Below are 16,664 nucleotides of genomic sequence, written 5' to 3' on the forward strand. Positions count from 1 at the left end.
TTTGTTTCCCTTACTGTATATGTACAATAAGGCAGGCGGCAGTTGCAGGAGTAAAAGGTCACAAATTAGTATTTTTTTTTTTTTTTTTTAGATCTATGTGCCTCGCTACCCTATGCAGCTGGCGGCCCTCCAGCATGAGATTTAAAACCGTGCACACACGATAGCTTATTCTCATGCAGTGATCTGCCTGTGGTCGCACCGACGTAACCTATTGATCGGCCAGTCCCTGTTACGGGCACGCTGGCAGACTGAAAACACTGTTGTGCGTTGTAGGAAGTCCTCAGAGCTGCTGACATTCTATGTTTTTGGAGGGCTTAACCAACTTCAAATGCTTCCTAATAGGACATGTAAACTTGTGCCTTGGCAGTATATAATATCATTATTTGTGCATGAGCAAGCGGATACTCCATACTTCCTGCTCAGGTTGCTACATCAGCCATTTCTTTTCACCAGGACTGATAATAACATTCAATGGAAACCCAGTGTGTTTTGTGGTTATTTGTTGGTATCCACATACCAGGGAGCCTACCCTTGCGGGACGCGGCCAGGACTGCTCGCTGATGTCGTTGACGTCACAGGAAGCTCGCCCGTAAAGAGGGGATATGGGCGGGGAGAGGGCTGCTTTGGAGACCCTGCTTCTGCGACCTGGAGGATTCGGGTGTTGAGCCAGCGAAGCACTGGTTCTACCAGAGTTCTCTGTGACAAACCTAGAGAGTTCCCAGGTATGGGTATCTGTCTTGTGAGGATGATTTTAAGACAAGGGTAAAAGGTAGAATAGAAATGAAGGAAGAAAAAAAAAAGTAACTTGGCAGAAGAATTAACCGCAGTTCTTCCATTTAGAGAGCCTTAATTGCCTCTCTGTCTTCATGTAATCCCAGCAGACTCGATGTTGAGATCAGGGCTCTATGGGGCCATACCATCACATCCAGGACATGTACCGTTCTCCAACCTTTTAGTGAGCAAACTGCCTTCTGCTACAGCCAAATATTTCAAATTGCTGTGTTTTCATGAATAGTTGAGTCGCTTAGCCTTATTTACATGCCAGAGAAATGGCTTTTTGGCCACAAGTCTTCCATGAAGACTTCTCCATACAGTAGATGGGGTACCAGGGTCCCGCTGTTTTCTGTCCATGCTGAGCTGATTGACATCAACGATTGCGAAGGGAAGTAAGCACGATGTGTCTTTCATCTGCTGCACTAAGTTTCCTTGGCCGATCACTGCGTCTGTGGTCCTCTGCATTGTCGTTTTTGTGCGCTTCGACAGAACGTCTGGAAACCCCTGTCTGCCTGGGAGAGACCTTACTAATGCGGGATAACTACCTTGTGCCTTGTTTCTGTGCTCGGTCTTGCCGTGACTTTTGACATTAAACCATCCTCCGCAACCTCACCTTAGTGAGTCTGGATGTTCCAGTTTTATTCCTCCTACACAGCTGTTTCTGTTTCAGTTAATAATTGTTTCAACCTACATATTAAATTGATGATTATTGTCACCTGTTTAGTAGAATTGTTTAATCATACACCTAACTATATGCCTGCAAAATCCCTGACTTTGTGCAACCATACCTAGAACAATTGATGTTTTAAAGGCAAACGGTGGTCACACTAAATATTGATTTGATTTAGATTTTTCTTCTGTTCACTAACTTATCTTTTTCCCAAATAATAAATAGCAATTATTAACATGTGTCTTTTGAAAGCGTTATTACTTTACTTTTTTCACACCTGCTTAACTCATGTCCCTCTCTCCCTGTCTCTCTTTCACGTGTAGCAAGTGTATGTTCACTAAAGAAAAGCAAGTATTTATTCAGAATTTGTAGCCTTGCTTTGTGTGGTACTTTACAAATGCCTGTTGGCAACCCTAGATTTCTTAAATAGCATGGGGCATATGCTACATATTGCCAAATTAGACCCCTTGATAAAACCCTTTACACAGCCCCAGGCAGCGCGTCGCTCACAGCTATACAATTGGTTTAATTTAAACAAACTTGTGGCTAGTAAGTGGATTAATCTGTGGATTGATTTTAGGGAAATAAAAATAATGGCAGCTGTTTGGAAGAGAGGGGAAACGCGTAAAAACTCTGTGTAAATAATCTGTGATGGCCTAATGCGACTTCAAAGCTTTTAATTTTTTTCCCCTTAACATCGCCAAATGCTTAGTTTGGCAAGAGGTTGCTGTTGAATGCGTCAATAAGCTCTCCAGGGAAAATCTGAGCTTGCGCAATCACCAGCTGTACTTTCCAGGCCCTACCACAGGAGGGCGCAGTTCTTCTGAGGTGTCATACAGCAGTGTTAGTGCAGTACTGTAAAAGGTACAGAGTAGGACCTTGGCACCCCTTGTAGACGCAGCAAACACCCTCAGCCAGCATCTGTGTGTCAGCTATCTAATTCCATTTTGGTTCTGAAGAGGTTTTTCATTATATATCTTGGCGTCCATCCCCACAGAAGGCAAGCAGCTGTGGTGGTCGGACATGCTCCATGCTGGCTCTTTAAGACAACCATGTGTGAAATGCTTTATGGGTTATTATTTGGCTTTTATACATATCATGTTTAAGTGACTTAGGAATTGATGAGAATATCACAGATAATGAACGGGATTTGACAGGCATGAACAGCCTTGGTATAAGCAATAACGTATAGAGCCCTATTTAGGACACCTGGTGTTGCTGCCTGCGGCCGAGCTCTAGAATACATGACTATAAACGGAATCTCTGCAGATGCCGGTGATTTTTTTTTCCACATAGCTATCACCATGTTAGCCGGGGAGCCAGAGTGCCGTACAGAGGCACTGGCATGGTTTATAACAGAACCTGTTCTCTTACAACAGCTGTTTAGACCCCCGCTTTCTAATCTGGGGATGTTCAGCATTTGCACTAAATATGTTTCTGCTGAAAAAATATAATATAATGTGATATTTGCTCAAGGTTTTCAGTCTCCGGTTGGCAGAAATGATGGCGGGTGGGAATCGCTCACCGATGGTTAGTTTGCTATGGTTTTCATATACAGAGAGGTTTGTGACACATCTCCGTCCCACTCGCCATTGGACTAAATATCTAACTTTTAGGCTGTTGGATATAAATATACATATCATCGTCACAGCTCAAAGAAGCTCGTTTAAATTTTATTCTTTTAACCTGCTGCAATGTACCGTACTTTCACTTTTTGTAACCGTTTTGTAGAACGCAATGCACGGATTAAGGATTATGCTATTAAATATGCACTGGGTATGGGTTAGCATAACAACTAATGAAATGCCCAGCTGTGCTTTTGTTTTCGTTTTCTTCTTATTGACTTTTGATGGTATTTTTTGTGTGATAAACGTACCGCGTACTTAAGCCCCACAAACTAAACTGCTATTCTCGGTTCTTTCTCCTAGGCTTTCGTTCTACTCCGGCCACTCGTCCTTCTCCATGTACTGTATGCTGTTCCTGGCAGTAAGTACCTTTTGTCTGATTCCTCCGTATGACATTAACTCGCTTTCATATTAGTGTTAAGAGAGCAAACCTCTTTTATTTTGGTCAAGCTATACATCATACACATTGGTAATGAAATAATCCCTTTAAAGAATACAAATTTAGAAATCGTTTTTTTTTTTCGGAAATCATATGTCAACATATGACTGGTGAATTATCGAATACATTATTACAGAGAGTAGGGCCAAACACGGTGTGAACATGTGCGCCTGTGAAAGTGGACATGCATATGTGAGCAGCCACGCTGCTGATGGACCACCACAGAAAACTGATCCAAGGGGTACTTGTACGCCCCTCCGTAATTCTTGTGACCGTAACCATGATTTTAGAGAAATGTATTTACAGCGATTTCCATGCATGGATAGAATTCTCTGCTGCCTGTTTTATTAGCTGGATTTGGACTCGTGAACAGCCATCTCCAAATATAATTCCGTGCATTTTAAGCATATTTTTGCTGATATGGAAAAACACAACTAGAACTTAATGTAATACAGATGTTTTGGTTAGTCTTGTTACAAAATATGCTTTCTTGGTGTTCTTCCATACGAGGAGCTTTCGCCCCTGACTGGGGTAGAAAAGCTGTGCAGGATAAAGGGTCGGTGGGAGGAAGAATCCATAAAGCTGCCATGAAAGGGATTTTCTGTATGGTTAACGTGTTTGGCAGATAAATCCCACACGTTGGATTTCATTTCACTAGGTTTTTATAGCTTTTATTGTATTACACAATCAGGTTAATTGGATCCAGCTTTTTACTGTAGGTTAAAAAAAATAAAAAATTAAATAAAAAAACCCCTAGATATTGAGCCCTCATTAAATACAGCAGCTGCAGTCCCCTGGATGGCAGAATATTAACATTACAGGACAGGGGTAAGGAAGCAAATACCGGCCGAACATCACAGCGATATTAGTAGGTACTAGTCAGTGGGGAAAAGCGGCAAAGCATTTACTTAACTGGTGATGAAATAACCCATTATCAAGATCCAACCCAAATTCCTCAGGGGCTCTTTCCTCCACTTATTCTTGTATGTCATTTAATCTCTAGTTACCCGAATCATGGAAACATTTTGTTTAGTAAATCTGTTCACCTACAGCGGGTTGAGACTAGACTGAGCTCCTGGTGCTCCTTGCATCTCACCGCCGTGGAAGTGAACAGATTGGGACTTGTTTGAAATTCATAAGATGAGACTGGGAAATTAAACGTTTTGGACTGTATTAAAGAGCAGCCAGCCCATAGCAAAGGAGATGACATCACCTAATGTGTCATTTATAACGTATTCAGATTAATACGTTTCTTGGACTTTACATTGTGTTTGTAGTGGATACAAAGCTAGTACGTACATTATACATATAGTATGTTTATTGGACTCTATCGGGCATCTGGCAAATGGAACAAATGGCTGGAGGAATGTGCCCGATGCCACTCCTTATCCTTCCTGCAAGAGGAGTATACAATCAACTGTGGGCCTTAAAGGGCCAGAGCCAATTAATGCCTAGTGTACCCTGGAACTCTACCAGCTTGGGACTGCTATCTCACACATACAAATGGTGGCATCCACTCTGCATTAAACAGTCCAGCAAGTCTCATCTTCAGTACCGATTAACTATTACAAAAAACAAAATGAGCTGTTCCGCTGGAGTCAGGACCTTCCCTTCCGTGATCAAGCTGTTTCTGCATTATAAAATTAGATGTACGAGGGGGTTAGACATGTAATCATACTCTAGAGCCTCCTTGGCAAGCAGATTAAAAAGCCAGGTGTTCCTCCCAATAAATGTTCACGTCTTGATTAATCTCTGTCCTCGTTAGGCTTCTGTCAGTGAAACATCAGATGTGTTTGTTACTCAGCCCTGACCCATGTATCTGTTTCTTCGCAGCTGTATCTTCAGTCCAGAATGAAAGGAGACTGGGCCCGGCTTATACGCCCCACGCTCCAGTTTGCGCTTATTGCGGCGTCCATATACGTTGGGCTTTCCAGAGTCTCTGATTACAAGCACCACTGGAGCGACGTTCTCACCGGTCTCATCCAGGGAGCAATTGTAGCAGTGCTTATTGTGAGTTGGTTATCATGTACATGCTTTACTATAACTACAGCAGACACTCTACATATAAATATACTGTCATACGGTTCCCAAAATGTACCATCCTCAGCAACTCAACAACATCCCACCCTACACAAAAAGAGGCTAATTGTCAAAGTTTGGCCTTCATTTCCAAGTATTACTAGGTAAGCCCCTGATGCTGGTCTTGGTGGGAGAGATGAAGCTGGAGCAACAGGCCTTTCGTTGCGGTGTTTTCCCTGGTTTGTGGAGGGTGCTAGGGCCAACTCTCCCACCTATATGTGAGTGCAAGCTTGGAGAGAGAAATCATTTGTGGGAGATTCAACTATTAGTTTAAATTTACTGCACATGGTTAAGTTAATTTAATAGGTTTAGGATCATGTCCTTGGCAGGACAGGCGTGATTAACACGTGGCAGGGAGAAGCATTCCCCCAAAGCATGAAACACTGCAGCTTTCTGTAAAAGCAAGCCTGAACAAAGACAATTGAAACTTTCATATCATCGCATGACTATGTAAGGGGACAGTCTCAAAGAAGAACGCGTATTAAAGTTACTTAAAAAAAAAAGCACCCCTTCTCCCTGGTCTCTTGATTCACACCACTCATTAGCTACTTTGTGTTACCATTTGTATCCTTCCTCCACTCACAACGCAAGCGCTGGAGCCAACTGGCAAATAGTAGATGGAGTAGGGGACAAAGGCAGAATCCCTTCATACATTTGCAAAGGGACCCCTCAGATAATCACATTCAAAGATAATGCTGTTGCGAGGAGAGCTGGGGCTTTGTCATCTAAAAGTTGCACACTTGAGAAAAAGCCCATTTAGATACGTGGTCTTCAGACTTGTGTGAGCAGGACTTGCCTAACCCAGCTTTTCTTACCGTGTAGGTTGTGTACGTCTCAGATTTTTTCAAAGTCCGGAAGGGCAGCTTCAACCAGAAGGAGGAGGATTCCCACACAACGCTCCACGAAACGTCCACAAACGGAAACCACTACGGGACCACCCACCAGCCCTAACAACCGCCGCGCCACTCACCGTACCCTGCTTTTATACAGAAGTATCCACAAGCCTTATAAAATCCTGTATGTACATGCGCGAGAGGCGGGAGCGTGTTTATGGACTGCTGCTATACCTGTTGAATGCCCACTTTACCTGTATATAGTTATAAAGACACCCTATGTATATGATATAGCTTTACGTTTATCTGGTATGGAACATTTATCAGCTATACACATGCACACAATAAATGTGGTATTCAAATTGTAAATTTTTTTATTAAAATAATGTGGTAACATGTTTATGTACAAACACTTGTTTAATATTGCTTTGCCAGACAATTGCCTGTTCGGATTTATACCACGGAAACATTAAAACTGTTTAAAGCAAACACTTGTGTTGGTTTATGCGAGTGCATGCGGACGAGGGGTACTCAATACTTGGGGTGGGCAACAAATACCAATCAAACAGCTCTTCACTTCAGACTCCGGATCGAATCAGCACCGCTAGAGATAGAGACTCGCCGCAAACACAATGTCCCTTTTAATTTTTGTAATTCCTGGAAACAAACAAAAACACTCAATGTTAATGCCTTTATCTGCCACAAAATGTGTATTCTTGTGATTTCCTGTATAAATGTAATTATATCGCAAAGAATATTTATACCGGATCCCTGTAGAAGATGTCGCTCGCTTCGGCAACGCATTTTACAGCGGCTCCCAGCTGTGGCCTGTATACACTCAGTTATAATGTGCAGGCTATCCTTAAAGGGACAGTACGTTGCAGCCATGCAGCCAAAGCAATCAATTGACTAATTTCCTGGGGGGGGGGGGCTTTGGGTTGCCAGCTGTTTACCTTTAGAAGCTCCAGCTCCAGTAAAATACACCCCTTCCACTGTCTCAAGCAACCAAAAGTAGCACAGTAAGCACTAGGCCAGGGGTGTCCAACATTCAGCCCTCCAGCTGCTGCAGGACTACCTCTCCCATAATGCTTTTTCAGCTAAAGGGCTGGCTGAGGAGCATGGGAGATGTAGTCCTGCAGCAGCTGGAGGGCCGCAGGTTGGACACCCCCGCACTAGGCTTAAAATAAAAGCGCTTTATTGCCTCTAGAGCCCTCACAGAACCCTTTTTTGGCCAACTATATCCTGAAAAAGGATGATGGCGGCAGAAAAGAGAACCAAATAAGCATCCATTGTATTTGCATGGAGGGACAATCCAGAGCAGACCCTCATATCTCCCCCTGAATTAAATGCATATAATGGGTGGGGGCTGTCCCCTCAGCACAAGGGTCTATTTACATTGGGTTATTCTGATGGAGCATTTGATATTGTGTGGAAATGTGAAAGAAATCGATAGAAACACGTATTACAACAACTACTGGTATTACATTGAGAACGGTTTTCATGAGACGTCGCTGGCCTTTATCTCGGTGTATATGAAACTCGCTAATTACAAAGTGGGAACAAGTTCTGAGAAGTCGTTTGAAACCCTCGATAATCTAATTGCCGGGTGGAACCGAAGCGGCCCCTTCATTTGTGTGAAATCAGAAGGACCACCGTGTGTTTTGGGTTTTCAAAATGAGAAAATTAGTACAAAAACTGCATATTTAGGAATGCTAAACATATACCCGGTTTAAAAAGGCTTAAAAAGGTGATTTTGCTTCCACATTAGAGCCAATGTCATAAACCACCAGGACTATAGAGGCAGCACCAAAAATGCAAATGTAAAGAAATTTTACTTGTAACACCATAAACAGAAGGCAAGTGTTCATGCGCAGACACGGAAGATTTCATTCACACCCGTAGGATTTCCTATGCAAGAGCGCAGCGTCCTTCAACACACACAATTTGACACGGTGCGTTTCACCGCAATCAACACATTGGTTTTAGTATAATTAGTAGATCTTATAAATGGCTTACACTTCACATATGGAAATGTATGTGTGAAATATATATACATTTATATACACACACTAATTATATTTGTATTTCAGGCACGTTAGGTAGCTCATCTAGTTTAAATCGTGCATCATATGAGAGGTAAAACCACGGCCTCAAAATCCAAGCTAAATTGCGAAAGTGATCATACGCTTGCAAGACTTGCGGCGGGGAGGTAAGGGAAGGTTGAAGTATTACAGAGCTCAGGCCCGGGGGGCCGGCTGGAAGTGGCAGAGACACGCTGTGTATTGTATGACTATGGAAATGACACGCCAGCAGGTATGATGGAGCCCACGTGACATCAGAGCAGCTCTTGGACGTGGTATGTGTCTCCTGCGGAGCTCGCTCAGATAGCTCTTTGTTCTGCGAGTTTCAGTGTTTGCTGGGGTGCCGGGCTCGGCTCCCAGGAGGTCAGGCAACTTCAAAGCAGACACAACAGATGTGTAAAGGCCCAAAAAGCTGTTTTTTCTATGGACTTTGGAAAGTATGGTTTTTATTTTTAGGCCCCCCACTTGACAATCCAGTTTCTGCTATATAGCGCTCCTTCTTCGAAGGAAACAGATCCGCAGCATATACAGGTTATGATCACTCCATCAAAATGCTGAACAATGGAAGAATACGCAGAGGTCGCAGTACTCGGCCATATACATCACGACTTTTAAGTCTAGAGTCTGTCTGATAGACGCTTAAAGCTAGCCCCAGATTATTTTATAGTCCTTGCCTCTGCTGGCTACCAAGAAAATATTATGGATAGATATGCTATGTTGGTCAAGCATGGATATAAATCACACAAAGAACAGTCAGTAAGCGTCAGCACCATATTGCTTACTATAAACATCTGTTTTGTACATAATATGTGGCTTAAACCTAATATGCGCAGCAGAAACCAAAGCACTGTTCTCCTTACGGTAATTGTATTTGCTTGCAATCTAGAGCTGATCCTTTAAAAGCGTGTTGCCCAAGAACAAACCCCCCCAAAACAAGGCGTTTGCAGGAGTCCGTGATATAAAGTTAGAGGGCAGACCGTATAGGGAGAAGGGCCGTGAGCAGAAGTGGACACATATGATAGGGGGTTCTATAATTCATGAGATAAGCATTTCAGAGAGAGCTGGATTGTTGGCCGCTTACCTTCTGCAAATTTGTTCTCCAGCTCTGTGTTTCCAATGGCTTTGGCCGCTTGGCACATTTGTCTAAGCAATTCTTCAAGCCGCCTCATGCACCGGATTATACTACCTATGGAAAACACAAAGAAACATTATAGCATATACAATATGCAACATACTATCAGAATCAGTCTAAACTGTCCTCAAAAGGTCAGTCAAGGCTCCACAATTAACAACCAAATGATTCGCTACACTTTATATATAATTTTTACTGTAACAGATGGCCAGAGCTGCACTACTCAACAAAAGCTCGTTGCACTCCAACGCAACAGTGTGGCGAGGCAGGATGTGGACGTGATCTGCGGCCTCTACAGCGCCCTCTACAGCGCCCTCTACTGGCAGAAAAACGTTTACCCTTCAGACAAAAATTTGCACCAGAATCCAGCATCCTTGACTATTACATTATCTTTCATTTATACAGCACCAGCAGTTTATGCAGCGCTTCCTACATTATATATAGATAGAGTAAGACAAACTGATTCATTAGGTATCAGGGCCCTGATCGCAAGCTTACTACATCGCTTAAACCCCAGTCCTCAGAGAGAAAACACAACTTTAGAACTGGAGCTGCTGGGTGGACAGATATAAAGCGGAGCTGTGATGCCGCGCAGGCAGGGGCATGATCTGGAACCGGAGAGTCACGTTAACCTTCTAGAGAGGCAACGGTTTGAACTATGGATTCCGATCAAGAAGCCAAATAAAATGCAGCTTTGATTCCAAAACAGATCAGATTTGTTCTGCACTCCTCTGCCTTTCAACGATTCTTGCAGCAAACAACAGCAAAGCAGCCTCAGCTATCTTCACAAGAGTGGACAGCTGCCATTAGTAAATGTGCTTCCCCCCCCACTATCCTCCAAGGGTGAGCGAGGGGCGGCGGGTGAGGGACGGCGACCACGTTTACAGCATTTGTCGAGAGCCAGAGATTCAATCTGCAACTCCGCACACCACACCAATTACACCATTAAAAATATCCCAGACTCCTATAATCACAGCACATTCTACTCGCTTCCATAGTAGCTACTACACATATTACACTTTACCACAATATGCTTTTTTGCTATAGATGAACTAATGAGATATAATAAACGTCCACCTCTGCTCCAGAAACAGAAGTAAAGCTAGAATTATATAAAACTAAAACCTGCTTGCCAGCCGTGGCCAACTCTTCCAACGGCAGATCTAAAGCACCTGAGACCAAGTCTGACATCCCTGCTTTAAAGGCCATCAATAACTATTATCTGCTGCCTTTAAACTAAGAGTATGAGGTAGAGGTCTTTGGCCATTGAAACCACTGTCATAAAACCAAATTGTCATTAATTCCTATTTGTTATAAGATCTTTTAATACATTATCTGGCGGTTTAAAGATATTTAGAATAAGAGCCATTAAGAAATGACATTTTGTCTCGGCACAGCTGGGAATTTTACGTCTTTTGGCATCGGTTCCCACGCACTCGGCGAAGCTTCCGAAGGAGCCGCGCGGTCATCACATGCATCATATCGGCACGAGAGGCAGAGTACACGGGCCTTACAGCAATATGCCATGTCATGTGTTAAAATATATATATTTTTTTAATTAATATGCATTCTTCTTTAGTAACTAGTACAGCGCTGCAAAATATGATGGCGCTAAATAAGAAAAACAAAAAAACTAAATAATAATAATGGTGACAGCGACTCGTAAAAGGTTTGTTTCTGTGCAAACGTTTTTCTGTCAACAGTTACTCAAAAAAAAAAAAAAAAAAAAAAACATTAACCAGAATCCAAAATCCAGAAAGATTCAAGCAGCGTATCAGTTATTCCATTCTGGACATGTGGAAATAATCAAGAGAAAAAGGCCCAAAACAAATAAATGAGAAGCAGATCACGCAGTTGAGCCACGCTGCATGTTGGCTTCATCTCCCGCAGTACAGAGAGAGGTAGAAAACCCAAACGGCGTCGAGAGAGAGATTTGCCTCTCGCGTTACCGATATGACCTCTAAAGTAGCGACCTAAACAACAAACCGCAGACTAACGCCGACCTTCAACACATTATCCCGTCACAAAGCATCGCCCGCACACCCAGAGGATGGCTTTCCGCAGCTCGGAGACATGTCACGGCCTCGGAAACAAATCATTTCCCTCCTCTAAGTAACACATTCCTCTGAGGCGGAGGGAATCGCACAATCCGGACCGCAAAAGAAGATGCAAAAAGAAATAAAATACTGTGCTTGTATATTATATTAGGTATATCAGAATAAATATAGCATCTCTAATTCAGACTGACCCCCCCCAACAAAAAAAATAATAAAAGACTGTTTAAAATATGGGGTCTGAGGGGAATTAGGCATGTTAACAAATAAGAAAAAAAATAAGAACCATTGACCATTAAGGTAAAAAGTATTTTAACACAATATGTATTTCTATAAAAAGTCACCTCATCACCATGCCAAACAAATCTCTGAAGGAATCTGTTTTAGTTGCTATGGTTATAAGACCACTTTTAAAACATTGCACATTATCACTTTGGGAGAGGAATCATGGGGGCGATTACTCGTACGCCGTACTTCACACGGAAGTATATACACCCCAGGAGAGGTAAAATACATCATGAAGCAATAAGAGGGATGTGCAAAGCCTCAAAGATCTGCTTCGCTCCAACACACACGCAAGGGTTAAACGAGCATGAGAAAAATAACCAGTCTTAAAAAGGAAAGAAATTTGACAATGCAGAGCCCATAAACTCTTATGGAACAAAATCATTTTGCAGAAGTGGAGAAAGCAGAGCAGGCAGAAATCAGAGCAAATGAGCTTTTCCCACACATGATGGTATTTAATGAAAGATGAACACACGCCGTCCACAAAGAGTCAAAGAGAATCAGCGCGGGACGTACAGAACCCCGAGCCGTCCGCCAGACATTGCGACTCTACACCTCAGCCCTGGTAACCTTTCTGTACAGGGCGTGCGCAAGTGTATGCGGGTGTGTGTAAGTATGCGTTATTACTAAGTTGATCTCCTTACCACAGAAAGGCCAGGTAAAAAAAATAAATAAAAAAAAGCTCAAATATGATTTCAAAATACGATGCGCAGCAAACTGGAAATCATACCCTGAAAGCTGAAATACTTTGAGAACAAAACGACGGATGAATCAACACTCAAGAGGCCGGGACTGACCAACATATTGATTTTACCAAACGCCTAAGGGGTCCTGACACAGACGGTCTATGTCTGCCGCTGCGTGGTGCCCGGGTTGTATGAGTTCAGCTGGAGTGACTTTACCCTTCCCCCATACCGGGGAATGAAAAAGAAACGATAAGAAACCTTGACATTCATTGTCTACAACACCAGTCCAAGATCATTGCGTAATTCTCCGAGCGCTCACTCGGTAGCCATGCAGATTTCCGAGGACTAACCCTCCATGCGCCGGGGTACAGGGGCAGTCGCTCTCTGAAACCGGAAGATATTCTAACTACACTTTCATCTACCATTTTCAGTTTGGATTAAGGAAAGGGCGAGCGACTATCACTGCCTGCAAGACAGGGCTAGTGACAAGAAGAAAGCAGCCTGTAACCTCTGAATTATACACTGCTTTTTGAAAAAAAATATGAGTACATGTTATAAACTAAAAGAAATATGGATTTTTTTTTTAAATGTAGTGTATAAACAGGGCCAAAAACATTTTAAATGTGGCATAATATAAATGTCGCCTGCATAACGCAGTCACAACAGGTCTTAATCACTAGCATCACCTTAACAGACCTTAGGAGACTAGCCCTTCTATAAATAAAATAGACGTAGCTTTACTAAAGACTTACCTTCAAAAACATCAGTCATTTTGCAAATCTGAGCGAAGGTCGATCCGTTGGCCCAGGTGTAGACAACATCCATGAGATTTGGTCGAAATGTTCCTAAGTAAGTATCCTCATCTATCTCTAATTTAGCTTCCGCCGAGACCTTAGCAATCCTCCTGGCGGTTTCCTGTTCCAAAGAGGAAAATCGTGCATTAACAAAGTATACCTCTATTACACAAAGCAGCCAAATAATGCCGGAGATTTTTATTTCAACCTATATTAAAAATTTGGTATAAGCACAAAGTGAGTGAATGAAAATGAATGAGTTCTGTGTTAACACCAGTCTATTGAAGCCGTATAACCGCAGTGTAAGGCTGGTTTCTTTATTGTAAAAAGGAAGGTCCGTTGGCCTTTGTCCTGGAAACATGACATAGAAACGGACGGCAAATAAAAACCGTCTGGTCTGTCCATTTTCTAGATGTAAAGACTCAGAACATAGGCAAAATTACTGATGTTCTGAATACGTATACTTTACCCCTCGATCTACACAGAAGTAAATGGAGACTTTTAGGATAGTTTGGGCTACATTCTCACTTGAGATTATGAAAATCTAATGTAAAAAATTAAACCCCCACCACCAGCTTTTCCCCCCATAAACTTACATTGGCCACGTTGCTCAGACGGCGTACGGTATATATGGTAAAAACTAGTAAGAAGCTCCATTAAACTGATTTGGTCAACAACCTTGAGGATGTGACGGTAACACAAAATGTTACAAGCATTACCTGCATTTGTCGGAGAGGTCCTGCCAGCTGCTCCGTAAGTTTAGGCATTTCGCTGGACTAAAAAAAAAAAGAAGACAAAGGGGGGTAAATTATTGGGGGTAAAATACATTTAGTTATAAAGCTGATCGTTCACAGATCCGGTTCGCTTCATTCTGAACAGGACATTTGGTCAGACAGGGACATGCGGCCAGCGCAGTGTGAAAGATAATAAAACGTTTGAACTCTGTGAGAAGCGGGTGAGCCTGCAGAAAGCAAACGGTTACCGGAATAACACACATTTTACGGGAGGTTAACCAAAAAGGGAAGCGGCTGTGAGAAGGATGCAACGTTTGCCGATTTCCCAGAATGAGATGATGCTTCACCTCTGCCCCGCTCTCCCACAACACCGTGGGTCGGGAAATAGAGTTCCTTTCTCCCACTCCTCCTATCAAACTTCCCACGGGATGAAAGGGGCAAAGATAAGCAATTACGGAACAACTGCCCGGGGAACAAAGATATTAACCCTACGTGACTAGTGACTTCCCATCAAACCTCTATTATGTGTTTAGTGCACCTGATTCAGAGACATTTTTATGTATATTTAGTACGAGTAACACGTTCAACTGTTGAACGATGGAAATAAATGAGCTGATGTTTGTCCCGCAGCATCCCAGAGTTGAATATCATGCATGGAGAAGGAATACACATCCTTATATACGATTACTTTGTTATTTTTACATTGTTGGTTTGGGTGATGGTGGCTTTTATACTTCTAGCTGAGGTACGGGGTACTTTGGGAGCTATTTTACATTCTTTAATATTTGGTTGACTGGTTATGCACAGACCTGAGGGATCTCTCTCCTGTAACCAGATGGTATCCCTCTATGAGTAGTAATATACTACTTATGTCCGATCTACACATTTATATAGCGTCATCTTATTCCGTAGTGCTGTACAAATAACAATAATAATAATAGCTAATGAGTAAGCAGAGCTCTTCGGCCTGGGAAAAGGGAGTAATCAGAGGTCTGGAGAGCCGCTCTGGAAACGCTTTTTAGTTTGATCTTTGTTTGAAAAAAATGTTAAAGGTTCAGGCAGTTTCCGTTATTTAAGTGTAACCCCGCTGGTGCAAAGACCATAGGATGCAATTTTAGGTCTTCATGGTCACTATACTCAGGACATCTCAGTACATCCTAAAGTTAACTTTTCCATGCAACTGTAAGGAAGCTTTGAAATGAGACATGTCACCAGGACAAACCTACCTTGTACAATAGCAGCACAAGAGTTTCAAGGCTATTTCATAATCCATATTATAACAAAAAAAAAACCACCAAACATATCCAGAGAAATCCTTACATTTTCCTGAAATACGAAGCAGCTGAGAAGCGCGGTTGCTTGTTCTGCTGTCAGGTCGTTAAAAAGTCCATTAAATATCATTTCAGTGAGGAGGAGTTCATCAGCGCTGAAAAGTACAAAACAATCAAATTTAGAGAAGAATGCGAGTGCGAGATCACGCGGCACAGGGGCAAGTCCTGGCTACAGTTAATAAAATATTCGGACTTTACTTTGTAGTCACGTATAGTCTGCTACAAAAGGTCTTATAATATTCTCAGCCTACCATTGATACACCTATCAATGTATGATAACATTATACAAATATATGCAGGGCCAATATAACAAGCTCTTCAGTGACCTGTTCATTAACAGAAATGTACAAAGAACAAGAGGTCATCCTCTGAGACTGGAAGAGCGCAGGTTTCATAGACAACAAAGGAAGGGATTCTTTACAGTGAGGACAATAAAGGTATGGAATTCACTTCCAAGGGAGGGGGTGTTATCCAATACATTAGATACCTTCAAAAGGGGCCTCGATATTTTCTTAGAAAGGCATGACATACAGGGATATAAATAGAATAACATTAATATTTTAGAGCTTCTTGATCCAAGGAGAAATCCGATTGCCTCTTGGAGTGAAGAAGGAATTTTTTTCCCCTGATGGCAGAATTCGAAGTAGCTTAATTAGGTGTTTTTGCCTTCTTTTGGATCAAGAATAGGCAGGTTAGGTAGAAGGGTTGAACTTGATGGACTTAGGTCTTTCAACCTTATGAACTATGTAACTATGTAAGTAAAGTCAAGTGTTCTTTATCAAGCGACACGACTGATGCAAACACAGAAATTGCCAGTAAGAACCCGAAACTACTATAAGTGAAGTTGTTTAAGAACCTTGACTGTCGCTCTCAAGGGTTTCCTGGCAGACGGAGCTCCTGCAAGCCTGCGACGCTATATAGATCTAAAGAAACGAGGCGACCCCTGCTCACAGCGAATGGCTACGCCGGTATCAATCACTACAAATTTCACTTTCGGAGTTTTTACAAACCAAATAAGCCATGCACTTTTAGCAATGGCTAATTTTATATAACCCATCGGAAGCCCAATAAAGACACCAGCAGGATGACGCCTTTGGGTGAAAACAATCCGGTGTTCTAACATGTAAAACGTAACCCTACAGCGTAT

At 42.3% G+C, this 16,664-nt stretch overlaps 2 protein-coding genes across 3 annotated transcripts in view; one reads left to right on the top strand and one right to left on the bottom strand.

Annotated features, from left to right (window-relative positions):
* PLPP1 (phospholipid phosphatase 1) overlaps nucleotides 1–6,909 on the top strand; it is a 55,730-nt gene extending 48,821 nt beyond the window's left edge. For both annotated transcript variants that reach the window (XM_053448050.1, XM_053448051.1), the window contains exons 4-6: nucleotides 3,373–3,430; nucleotides 5,342–5,518; nucleotides 6,410–6,909. In XM_053448050.1, coding sequence (XP_053304025.1) covers nucleotides 3,373–3,430; nucleotides 5,342–5,518; nucleotides 6,410–6,538 — 364 coding nt within the window. In that variant the 3' untranslated portion in view covers nucleotides 6,539–6,909. The remainder of the gene's footprint in view (nucleotides 1–3,372; nucleotides 3,431–5,341; nucleotides 5,519–6,409) is intronic.
* Nucleotides 6,777–16,664, bottom strand: part of MTREX (Mtr4 exosome RNA helicase) — a 33,405-nt gene continuing 23,517 nt past the window's right edge. Inside the window, exons 23-27 of the mRNA XM_053448046.1 lie at nucleotides 15,507–15,612; nucleotides 14,172–14,228; nucleotides 13,411–13,573; nucleotides 9,583–9,687; nucleotides 6,777–7,077 (exon numbers count right to left, since the gene is read on the bottom strand). Coding sequence (XP_053304021.1) covers nucleotides 7,025–7,077; nucleotides 9,583–9,687; nucleotides 13,411–13,573; nucleotides 14,172–14,228; nucleotides 15,507–15,612 — 484 coding nt within the window. The 3' untranslated portion in view covers nucleotides 6,777–7,024. The remainder of the gene's footprint in view (nucleotides 7,078–9,582; nucleotides 9,688–13,410; nucleotides 13,574–14,171; nucleotides 14,229–15,506; nucleotides 15,613–16,664) is intronic.

Source organism: Spea bombifrons, chromosome 1 (assembly GCF_027358695.1).
Source record: "Spea bombifrons isolate aSpeBom1 chromosome 1, aSpeBom1.2.pri, whole genome shotgun sequence".
Lineage (NCBI taxonomy): Eukaryota > Metazoa > Chordata > Amphibia > Anura > Pelobatidae > Spea > Spea bombifrons.